The following is an 11,828-nucleotide window of genomic DNA, read 5'->3' on the forward strand; positions in this document are numbered from 1 at the left end:
GCAGCTGCTGACGGACCGGCCTTTACTGCGGGCACCCGCGCGCGCCGCCCGCCCGCCCTCGGCACCGCCGCCCCCGAGTCCGCCCGCGCTCCTATTCGGCTTTCAGCCCCTCGGCGATGAGGTTGAGCTCGTAGCACCAGGTCTCGTAGCGGTAGGCCATGCGGATCTGGGCCACGTTTGTCTTCCGGATGTCGTTGCCCTGGGGCCCCTCTTCCTGGTAGTTTTCCCCCAGGAACTTGGCTTTCTCCTGCCAGAGACGAGGACAGCGGTGCCGACATCAGGGCCCTGCTGGCAGCACCCGAGGGAAACGCTGGCTGCTGACGGGGTCCCCCGAGGGCTGAGCCCACGGAGCTGCCGGCCTGGCCCCGGGCAGGGACCCCTGTGGGCAGGGCCGAGCCCGCCCTCCCCGGCAGGCACTTACCTCGTGGGACAGGCCACACTGCAGGACGCTGTTTCTGGCAATTTCACACATGTCACAGGTGCTGAGCTTGAAGACTTGGGCAGCAATGGCGTACTCCTCCATCAGGGGCTCCTGCAGCCACAGGCTGTGTTAGAGGCCAGCAGCCTCTGCTGGCACAGCCCACGCTGATGCAAGGGCTGTCCAGAGATGGCCCAGCGTGACAGACCCCCTGCAAAGGCTGATGGCTTCCCTAAAAAACAAGGCCCATGCAGTCCCAGCCCCAGTGCCCAGACAGGAGGTGATCAGCTCACACTGTACCTTGGTGTAATGGAACTGCATGGGGTCATCTGTAGAAAGGGACACCATGAGGCCCTTCTGGTGGAAATCAGGCAATGGATTCTTTGCATACTCCAGGAAAAGGCTGTTGTTGCTGAGTGGGGACATAGCAATGGGAATCTGGGCAAGGAAGTACAGGTACTGCAACACTGGGCTCTGCAAAGGTGAGCAGAGTTGCCAGGTTAGGGATAACGTTGCTGCACCTTCTACCTCTCCAGGGTCAATCCTCAGATCAGCCCAGTGCCCCAGCCAGGAAATGCAGTGCACAGAGCTCATGTGTGCTAGAAAAGACACAGGCAAACTCCAATCCTCCAGGGCCCACATGAGGCCAAGTGAGTTCGAACCCGACTGATTTCGGAACTCAGCTGGCTGCAATGGTAACACACGTATATAATGATAGATCTGTGAGGCTGAACCCCTGAAATCTGAATACATTTCTCAGCTACATCCCCAAACACACCCAGTGAAACCCAGAGAATCCCGTAACCTCTGCCTGGAGCCAGGCTGTGTCAGTCTAACACAGAGGCACAGTTAACTGGCAGCTACAGTGAAGGCCAGCTGTGAACATGTTCTCCTCCTCTGCCATGCCTGCGCTGCTCTGTGGCAGACTATCCCACTTACCTTCTTGAGGTTGAGACCGTGGGAGATATTATCTGCTGTCATGAAGGCTGTAAGCAGATGTGTGAGGGCCCCGGCTTCCCCACAGTGTGGACGGAAGAGGAACGTGTTCATACCACGCTGCCTGGGCACATGGAAGAAGGACTCAGAGAAGGCAGGCAGCAAGGTTAGGTGGCATATGATGCAAGATTCCCTGACATCAGGTCCAGCGCTCCCCCTACCAGTGGGTTCCCAAGAATCCAGCTCGACCTAGGAGCACATTATTTGTTCTCTTTTCTACTCTACGCACGCAATAGATGTATCTCTGTAATCCCAAAGTTTTCACCTCAGTCCATCACACTTCCTACCGGGGAGTGTTTGGATTGCTCTAGGACATGAAGCTCCGAACTACGCTGGTGGAAGAGCAAGAAGGGCCCCACTTCTTCCACACCAACAATCAAAGAGCTGAGACAACTCATGAGGCAGCCCCACTTCTGCCAGCCCATCGTAGGTCCCTTAGCAGATCCTGGCCCTCACCTGCGTAGGTTGTTGAGCACCAGGATGTTGGCATACATATAGTATAGATAGTAGGTGTAGGATGGGTTCTTCTCCGAAGTCCACTCCTTTGGCTTTGGGCTTTTAGTGCAGAACATGTGTCCACTATGCTTGGATTCATCATCCACGCTGTCGAAGCCAGTGATCTGCTTGGCGAGGTAACAAAAAAGCCACATCTCAAAGCTCCGCACCTCGTCATGCCAAGGTAGGTTTGCTCATCCTGCCCCACTGCAGCTTGCCATAGCCCAGCTGTAGCCCGTCCCCCTTCCCCACTCAAGAGCAGAGCCAGGGCAAGGCCGCAGACTTTGCTTCTCACAAACCCCCAAGCTCTGTCAAGGGCTAGAAACAGAGCTCACACCAAACACCTCTGCAGGAGGTGAGTGGGCAGCATTTCTCACAGCGCCACAGCAGCCAGCTCAGAGTCTGCCCCCCCACCAGCACTTCTGCATACACACCCCCTTTCCCAAATGCGGCAGCAGGGCCACAAGCCCACTGATGGCATTTTCCATGTCAGGGCCAGTATCCGATTTCTTGTGCACAAATGGGAATGTGAGTGCTCACCACACCCTGACGATGTCATCAGGTGACACTCACGTGACGTAGAAAGACACTCAGCTCTTTGTGGGCTTGAGGATTGATAGTTGCCTCAAACACAGGAACAAAGATATTTTCCAGCATCTTCTCAAAGTGTGGGAGGAAATTCTTAGACCTGAACACATCACTGTGGACAGAGACAGGGATTAGCTGCTAGCAGAGGAACAACACAGCCCACTGTCCCCAGAATCCCTTCAGGATAAAAAATGAGGTATAGTAAGGCACTGTAAGGCACAGTGCTGCCTCAGACCCACGGCACATACTAAATCCTGGGTACTTGGATCATCCACTTCATGTTGGGAGAATAGACCCGATGATTGTTGAACCAGCTGGCTAGCTTGGGCCACTCCTCAGCTGATCGCCCATAGATTGAGAGGCGAGGCTCCGCATGCTGGTACTTGGCATCCTCCAGATCAGAGCCAACCTCCTGCAAACCAGAACAGAGAGTTGCATGGGGACCCTCCAGCCCCTGGGCACAGCAGCATCCCAGCTTGGCTGCTCTCTCCTCCCCTGTATTCTCACCTTGATGATGGTAGCAAAGTACTCGCCGTTGATAGCATTCTCCGTCTTCAGATAAAGGTCACGCAGCTCACTTGCACCCACAGGGTTGTACTTGTCATTGAACTTGTCAAAGCGCTGAAATGTCTGCCGCCCCTGGAGTAGGGAGGATCAGGGGCAAGTACTACACACACACTGGGTCCAAGCATAGCAGCTGAGCAGGGACGGATCCAAACAACCCAAAATGCGAAAGCCAGGAAGGAGCTGCTACATCCTGCCACAAACACTAATGTGCCCACGTCGTGGGTACAAAGGGAGGGGAAAAGCCATTCCTACAGGGATGGACGAGAGTGACCCAAGAGTCGTCTTACACTGAATGCCCTACCACTTACAGCATGGACATCCAGGGAATCCACTGTCAGGTCGTAGGGGTGCAGATTGAGCTGCTGGAAAAGCTGTTTTAGGGTGAGCTGTTTGCCCTTGGCATCATAAACTACACGGTCAGCATCCACACAGTATGATTGCTTGATGAACCGCAGAAGATGCTTCTGGTTCATGCAGGCTGCAGCATGGATGTGTGTGTCCACCTGAGAAACCAGAGGGAAAGCTATCTAGCTTCAAGTTGGGATGCTCAGGTACCATCCACAAACCCCTTCAGTGAGCCCAGGTTGTGTGGGGAGCACAGCTCAGCCCAGCAGACGAACACAACAGGCCTAGGCCAAGAGCAGCCCAGTCAGCACCATCCCATTTGCAGGAACAATGTAGGTGCCACAGACCTTGACTCTAATATCCAGTTCTCAGGGAGGGGAAGGCACCAAGACAGCTTGTCTTCAAGAGTCACTAGGGCTGTAAGCCTTGCCATTTACCTTCCGGCAGTTGTAGAAGTCCCGATGGGGGTTGTTCTTCAGCTCTTTCATCTCCTCCATCTCATTCAGCATTTCATGCACCTGGAACTTGGATGAGAGGAACTTCAGGCGCCGATGAGTGTAGGTCTTACTAGTGAAAGTAAAGGGTAGAACAGTGGCTGGGCTCCGTACCCCTCGACACAGGGGCATGGCCCATCAAACACTGGGATGCAGCTTTCACCCAAGGTGGAGGAGCTCATGCTGGCCTGGCCCGCGTCCCTAAGGTGCTTCTCCTGGCTCTGTCACAGAGCTTTGAAGGAAGGCCTGTCCAGGTGTAAGCATCCCTGCAGGGCACGTCTCCAACCCCTGAATCCTGACTTTGCTTAAGATCCCAATCAAGATGGCTGACGAGGACACTTGGGTAGCCTGCAGGCTGCAGGTATAGAATCAGCGGGTTCCTCCCTCCTCCCAGGAAGAGTGGGGGACAACCCTGGCTCTGCCCTGCCCTCCCTCTGCCTGCTGAGGCAGGACCTGTCAGCTGCACCCAGCAGCGCTGGGTTGTGCACTTACACAGGGCCCTGTGCAATCAGGGCCAAGAGGAAGTTCATGTCATCAACAAAGTGCTCGAGGCTGGGGTAGGGCAGGTCCTTTGGCTCATTTCTTTCAAGCGCTGCCTTGTCTCCATAGATGTAAACTACCCCGTCCTTCATCTGGACGTGGTATCCCAGGTCCTCAGGGAAATTTCCAGTTTCAAAGGGATCCTCTCCATCCTTCACTGGCGGGGTGAACACTGCACCAAAAGGAGAATACCATGAGGCACAAGCTGCCAGCCAAAACCCCCACAAGCCTGCCGTGCTCCTCCACCCCAGGCAGAGGGCAGGGACAGCCTCCAGAGGAGGCCTGGGCAAGCGACTCCCCTAGGAGCACTTCCGCAGCCCTTTTCTGACGCATGCCCAGCCCATGCTGGAGCCAGAGAGGAAAACCCTCCAGGTGCCTAGATGTACCTGGGCCAGTGTCGCTTGCCCTCCAGACCTCGCCTTCGATAGCACGCAGGTACTGAGATGGGGTCCTGGGGAACCTCTGCACAGACTGCTGCATGTACTTCTCCCGGATGCACAGGGCGCGGTACAGGCCTTTGCAGACAACTTCAAAGTCTTCAACTGTCACCTGCAAGAAGGGTGTTGCTGAACGCAACCACACAACTGGAACCTAGCTGCCTGAGAGATACCCTGGTGCACCAAGATGTGAAGAGGACAATTTTGTTCACAGCGAGATACATACCTTATCATCCCCTCCCTCACACTGCTCTGCCTGGGCAGGACAAAGAAGGGATGACAGGCAAAGTCCTAGACATGGCAAAGGGATGTTCCTCATGCCAGGACCAATGGATTCCAGCTGTCATCCCCTCTTACATTCCTCACTGCAAACTGTTGATGGCACTGAATTGGAAGCCAGGCCTGGGCAAAACACTAAAAGCTATTTTTGGACCCAAGGCTGAAACTGAAGCAGGACCAATAACGTACACTGACCCGATGTGTCAAGAATTTTTGATTTACTGCACAGACAAGTGTTTTGGGCAGTCAAGAGATGTCAGACTGGAGCAGGATGGGAGAATACCATGTAGCACTTTCAGCTAGCTACAGTCATGGCAGAAGGAATGTGCCTGTGCATGGAGGGGTTTTCAGCTTCCCCTAATCGCTCCTCTGCTCTTCAACTCCAAGCTGAGCAACCTGCTCCAGCCGGGCCAGGAGGGAGTGACCTGCCAGCAGTATCTCAGAAGCAGCACAAATGTACTAGGAGGCTGTGGAGGAGGAGAGGAGGAATTAGCACAGGACATGATAGCAGTCCTGGTCAACTGGCTCCAGGTGACTCTGCCTGAGCAGACGACCTCCAGAGGTCCCTGCCAGCCTCCACCATCCTGGCATTCTGTGACGTGCACAGATCTCAGACCGATACAGCTGTGTGCGAGCAGGAGCAGGCTGCGACAGAATGAGCATCACCTACCCTGCCTTGCCCTCCCCTCTGCCCGGAGAATCTCACAGGAAGCCTGCAGCACCCCACAGACTCCTGGTAAGCAATTCATCTCCGGATCTTCCAGGGACGCAGCAGGGCCCCGTCAGGTGGCACAGGAGACACAGACTGAGCTGGAAGACACAGACTGTCCTCACTGCACCTGGTACAGACTCCTGTGACGCTGGGCACTACTGAGGGACATGAAGGGACTAGATGAGGTGTAGCATGGGGAAGGGCATTGCCATGCAAGTACCTACCCCAGAGGCATAATCCCCTGTGATCTGTACCCGCTGGAAGTCAGGCACAGTCTGGTACAGGGGGGAGGCAGAGATGACCTCATCAATAGTAGACAGTCTGGTTATAGACCTCTGAGCCACAGGGACCGCCAGTGCAATTGTCTTCATGCGGAACAGGTGCTTCTTCCTGCCAGGGAGGAAAGCCTCAGGCAAACAGCCCCAACTCTGTGGCCACGCGCAGGGTCAGGGGCACTTACCACACCATGTTCCAGCTGTGGACAACATGAATCATCTCAGTGGTGCTTTCTGAGCACCTTAAACACACTGCCAAAGGTAGAGGCCACAGCACACAAAGTAGCTACAGACTTTCAAGCATGGTTTTGGCAGTCGCACCTTTCCAGATAAAGGTTTCCAGGTCTCCCTCTCCAACAGCTCTGTGGCCATGGCTGTGCTGACACCCAGGGAACAGGCCAGAGGTGTCTTTCTGCCCAACAGCAGGAACAGTTGGAGAGGAAACCCTGCAACCTGAGACATGCCTCAGGATTACCAAGGATTTATCCCATGGGTGTGGTGAGCTGTTTTCACTGGCCTCGATTTATGCTTTCTTACAGCTCTGGCTGGGGATCTGCAGACAATGCTCCTCTCCTTTCCCCAACTGCCCTGGTCGCTGCTCACCGCTTTTCTGTAGAGCTCTGCTGAAGTATCATGTGCTCTCTCATTTCCTGGCGTGAGATGGGGCAGATGTCTTCCACATCAAAAGGAGAGATCTCTTGCCTGATCTCCTCATCTTTCACCTCAGAGGCAAAGACCTTCTCTGCGAAGGAGCGCATTGCCTCATCCATCTCTGCAAGGAGAAGGAGCAGAGTGTGCGTCACACGGGCATCTGGTCCCCAGCCACCACCCAGACAGGTGGCCCTTAGCTGTCATCTCCTTACTTACACCTCCACACTGCCTGGAAGACTGAACAAAGAGCTTACAGAGCCTGGGCCACACATAGTGGGCTGGACACATACCTAGACACTCCCAGCACCGCAGAAAAGGCAAATACACCCCCGAGTCCAAGAGCAGCGCAAAAAGACCCAGAAAGAAGCAAGGTCTTGGGAAGGGCACTTATGAGAGCATGCACTGGGAGGAAGAGGAGAAGCTTGGCAGAGCCCTTACAGCTCTAGGAAGCCCAGGACCCACTTGCTCCACAAGGCATCCAGAAAGGACGAAGACAGAGGTACAGACGGAGAGTGCTGACAGCCCAAGCAGCCAGTTCCCACCATCACAGTGCAGCTGAAGAGCGCCCAGCCAGGGAAGCATCGTGTGCACTCAGCCCCTCAGCCCATCACGTGCAGCATGCTCAAAGGTGCCAGCTAATACAGCCCTATGAAAGTCGCCATTGACACAAGGTTGGCTGGAGCTTTATGAAGTAGGAGAAAGAAGATTAAAAGCCCTTCCACTGCCAATAAAATACTATAAAACAAGAACCCAAGGGCTCTTCTGGCAACATCTCCCAAAAGCGCACCTTTGCATAGCACATATGGACACTAATCGAGCAGGCTTTGCCAGCGGTCAGCAGCTCAGCATGAAGCGTAGTGAGGATCGATGCTGAACGATCGACCACACCATCGACATGTCAGACAGGACATGGTCAGCAGATGAGGACCAAGTCAGAAAGGAGTGACGTGCATGGCAGAAGTGTGCCAGACCTACAAGAGATTTTCAGTAATAAACCTAGACTTTTTTTTTCCACAAAGGGCGTTGGGGGGATCAAAACAGTTTATCCCTGTAGCCCTGAATTTGTAGTCTGAGGTCCTAGCTGTGGGATGGGGCGGTGGGGGGAGGAGATAACACAGGGGCTTCCTTTCCCTGCTGTTACGTGGTAAGGCAAAGGGGCTTGTGCTGAGCTACGAACACATGGGAAAATTCTGGCACTAGGTCCATTTCTTAGCAGTGCAATGTCACAGAAACAGGATTTCAGTAACAAAAGTTGCTGTTGTAAAGGTGCTGTATCATCACTGGGCACCAACATGTTTCTTAGAAGAAAAAAAGCATGTTTTTTGCAGTATCCTATTATTGCCCACTGTTAGGGACTCCGCGATGACGGGTGTCTCAGCAAGAAATGTTTTCTGCTGACACATAAGGCCTCAGCAAACATGAATTAGGAAGAAGAGGGCAGAGGCATCATGCTGTGGACTTCAACCTGAATAAAGGAGATGAAGCATTGGATCTGTCCCCTCATGGATCAAATCCACTAGGAGCAGGATGCATTCAAAAGAAGTTAATTTAGGCTGGATCTCTGTTTTTTAAAAAAAAAAAAAAAAAAAAAAGGAAAAAAACAAGCCCAAAAAACCAACAAAGGTGTGAATAGGTGCAAGGGAAATTGCAGAATGTTTCACTTCCTGCCATGGAGGAAAGAACTACACTAGAAGTTTATCTCTTAAGCAGGAGCTCAGGCATGCTAGGACAATATTTAACAAATAGCAGCCTCATATATCAAAGCACCAAAAAGCTGGAACCATTCCATGAAACAGTGAGGGGCACAGCTGGCACTGTTGAGAAATAGCATCTTCTCAAACTGCTGAAAGATCACCATGATCATGTAACTGCTGTTTGTTTCCAGTGATCATGTCTAGGCAGTACCACAGCAGAGCATATAAAAAGTTTAGCAATACTCACCTTTGTCTTCTGCTGTTTGAGATAAAACAGAAACAAAATAAAACCAGATGTGATCAGCCCTTCAGAATCTAAGCCTTACTGCCTCATAATCACGTTAGTGATTAAAAGGGGATTAATAAAGTACAAGTTTAGCCAAAGCCTTCCCCTTACAAAAGAATGAACAGTACTTGTCACTTTGTACAATATCAAGATGTAAGTGCAGTGCCGACTGTTCCACGATACAGCCTCGGTGGTGTGCACATAAAAATGAACCACATCGCAGACGCCATCCAACCTGAGGCTGCCTTCAGCAGTCCAAGGGGAACGGCATTTTCTAGAACCTAGATCACCTCAGTCAACACTACAGGCAACTAACAGATACTTAGTCATCTAATGAGACTGAGTTGTCTTCGAAGGTCTCTCCCTACACCCGTGTCCAGGCACAGGGATGCAAAAGAGCACAGGAACAACTTATGAGGGCAGAACAGCATTCTGCCTGAACAAGAAAGCAAACATTTTAGTGACTCGGAGCACCAGGGCTGCTTTGCTATTTTTTGTCCGTGACTTGCCATCCTTTGTGAAGATCAGGATGGATGGTCATTTCAAAGATGCTGAGTTTCATCCTCCTGCCGCCTACGGTCACATCTCCACTTACTCACTAACAGGGTCAGACAGCTGAGACAGTGCAGTTCCACAGACCTGCACTCCTGGTCATACAGCATGGCATCAACATTTTGGGGGTGCAACTCGTGCCCTTTCCATCTGACCCAGAAAATTCAGTCTGTAGCTCTGGCGTCACAAGTCACCAGCTGCTGACTTCCCACAGTCCAGCCTGCAGAACAGACTCTCCTGGCATTTGAACTCCACATACTCATTTGCAAACTAAGCATCCTAGAAATGCCTAGTCTGACCTTTCATCTCTTTAGTGGATGAAAATTACACTCATGAAGGTCAACAAACTCCCACTGATGTTGCAGGGCCAGGCTTTAATACTCACATGGGACAGTGACTGTCACACCACGCAGCACTGCAATTCTAAACGTGCTCTTATCAGAACTGTTTGTGCCAATATTCTGCAGGGCTCTGCAATGGCATCACACGTCCCTCTGTGCTGTTCCGCAAAGCCTGGCTGGCCCTGCTCCCGCTGCCCAGCCTCTGCTCCCCGTCCCCCGGGGCCCGCAGCACCCCCCATCTGAGACTCCTGAAATCCCTCTGACCCCTTCCACAGGTGACTTAATGATATCATTACAGGACACATTACATTATATCGCAGGAGGGACAATATTTTTCCTCAGTACAAGCACAGCAAGATTTAAACAATAATGCTATTTCTTTGCTGCACCATCCAAAAACGTCTCCAAGCAGGAAGAAGAATGCTCAAAGCCCGCAGCGATGTCCCCTGGACCGCAAAGACACCACACCATCAAAATCTCAGAGGCTGCGGGCTGACAAACCTGCCCTGTGGCTCTTTGTCTCACCAATTGCTTTCAGACCTACCTGGAATCCTCATCCGTGACATCTTTCCGGCAAGTTTGCAGAGCGTCAAGCAACACCCTACAGCAACAGAGCACAAGTAGCTAACTGACTGCACAACAGCCTAACACTAATTTTACTCCTTTCCCTTCCCTGTAATTAGACTCTCCCACTCTAAAAGGAGAGCGGAGGTCAACCATAAGACTATTTAAAGTGCAACCACAACACTTGCACTGAAACAGGTGAAACCAGGGCTCAAATTTAACTGTTTTTTTTTTTCAGTCAGGCTTTCATTTTACACTTAGTAGCATTTCACCTGTTGTCTGGCCAGATCGCTGCTTCCCCGGACAGCTGCACCGCTCTGAAGTGGACCTGTGGAAGCCAGTCTTCTAAGAGGGACTAGAACTGCTGCCTTCTGTGCTGAACCAATGGTTTAAAGGAAATCCCTAAGGCACAGGGCTGATGTTTTCATCAGAAGAGGAGCTGTGGATAGGTACAAACGATGTGCTCTCACCAACTGACGTGCTATTCAGAGAAGATTTTTCGTGAGAGAGGGATCTACTTGAAAGGCTGGATTTTAGCAAGAAGCGTTGCGCAGATGTCCTCGCACCTCCCAGCTGAATCAAACAAACTTAATGTGCAAGGAGCTATATTTTGTTCCTGAGCTTTTCAGGAACTGCCTTTATAAAAATTTCTATCATAATAGTAAGGTGATATTCAGTTCTGTATGTGGTGAGCCATAACCAAGGCCTATCTTACACAGACCAGCACTTACTACAATCCAAGGTGTGGCAAGAAACTCCTCCCTTAAGCTACACGCAGTGGCGTGGATCTGGCAGAGCAGGGTATCAGTTTGGGAAGCACCTCTGGGCTTGTTTTAAGTAGATTCTTTCCAGCATACAGGCATGGAGGGCTGTACCCAGTCCTTTAGAGTCTCCTCAAACCTTCTTCGGATCTCTCACATGAAGTTGGAAAGCAGCTCCTGCCTAAAGAAAATGGCCAGAATTTGTAGTGCCTTCCATGTTGTCAGGGTAACTCTGAGCTTCTGACTCAGCTTCCTGGTGGGAAGCGGTAAACCTAAACAGGTCAGGAGGATACAATAGTTTTGATTTGAAACAGAGTCTCTTCCTGTTGTTTATACGTCACTTCTTGATGGAGTTGAAACACTCCACTGAAACCAGGACAAGTCAAGCAAAGCATTCAGGCTGTAGTCAGCACAGTCTTGCTGCTTATTTAAAAGGTGACTTTGGTCATAACATTGAAAGGAACATAAAAACTAGCACCCCTGGAAAAGACAACGTTGTTTGGAATTATACGTACACATAAAGGCTTCCTGTGCTGTGTTTTTAGGAACAGCTATGAAAAGGCCTTGTCCCAGAAGGCGGCTGGAATAAGTGAAAGAGTTACTTGCATAAGATACAGCGCTAGAAATAATGAGACACAGATTTTGTCCATAGGTGCACGGGAAGCCTGTGGCACAACTAGTCGGTGAAGTCTGAGGAGCTGGGACCTGGTGCAGCATTTGCAGCTGAGACAGTTTCCAGAGCATCCAGAAACTCTCTCTGAAAGATCACTGTTTGATGTGTACAACTTCAAAACATGCTGTGTTACAATTAAGAAATTCTCCAGAATTCAGGG

At 51.5% G+C, this 11,828-nt stretch overlaps 1 protein-coding gene across 2 annotated transcripts; it reads right to left on the reverse strand.

Annotated features, from left to right (window-relative positions):
• Positions 1–8: 8 nt before the first annotated feature.
• AMPD1 (adenosine monophosphate deaminase 1) lies at positions 9–10,553 on the reverse strand. Of its 2 annotated transcripts, none has more exons than XM_074564693.1 (15): positions 10,215–10,553; positions 6,750–6,918; positions 6,096–6,261; positions 4,830–4,992; positions 4,396–4,615; positions 3,847–3,976; positions 3,373–3,567; positions 3,005–3,136; positions 2,746–2,909; positions 2,483–2,609; positions 1,871–2,034; positions 1,358–1,478; positions 719–892; positions 422–532; positions 9–247 (listed from the first exon to the last, which is right to left on the reverse strand). In XM_074564693.1, the coding sequence occupies exons 1-15, from the start codon at positions 10,234–10,236 to the stop codon at positions 92–94; spliced, it is 2,214 nt and encodes a 737-aa protein (XP_074420794.1). In that variant the 5' UTR covers positions 10,237–10,553; the 3' UTR covers positions 9–91. The 2 variants fall into 2 exon arrangements, with proteins under 2 accessions (XP_074420794.1, XP_074420795.1); XM_074564694.1 differs by having other exon boundaries at positions 10,196–10,553.
• Between the last annotated feature and the right edge of the window lie 1,275 nt (positions 10,554–11,828).

The sequence above is a fragment of the Larus michahellis genome, chromosome 21 (genome assembly GCF_964199755.1).
Source record: "Larus michahellis chromosome 21, bLarMic1.1, whole genome shotgun sequence".
Taxonomy (NCBI): Eukaryota; Metazoa; Chordata; class Aves; order Charadriiformes; family Laridae; genus Larus; species Larus michahellis.

What these genes read in the sequence shown, in the direction of transcription:
- AMPD1 (XM_074564693.1), bottom strand. Translation starts at nt 10,236, where the DNA reads ATGTCACGGATGAGGATTCCAG. An exon ending in TGCAGTTCCATTACACCAAG is followed by an intron (nt 533 to 718) that starts GTACAGTGTGAG and finishes CTGTGGCTGCAG; the next exon opens with GAGCCCCTGATGGAGGAGTA. An exon ending in AGTGTGGCCTGTCCCACGAG is followed by an intron (nt 248 to 421) that starts GTAAGTGCCTGC and finishes CGTCTCTGGCAG; the next exon opens with GAGAAAGCCAAGTTCCTGGG.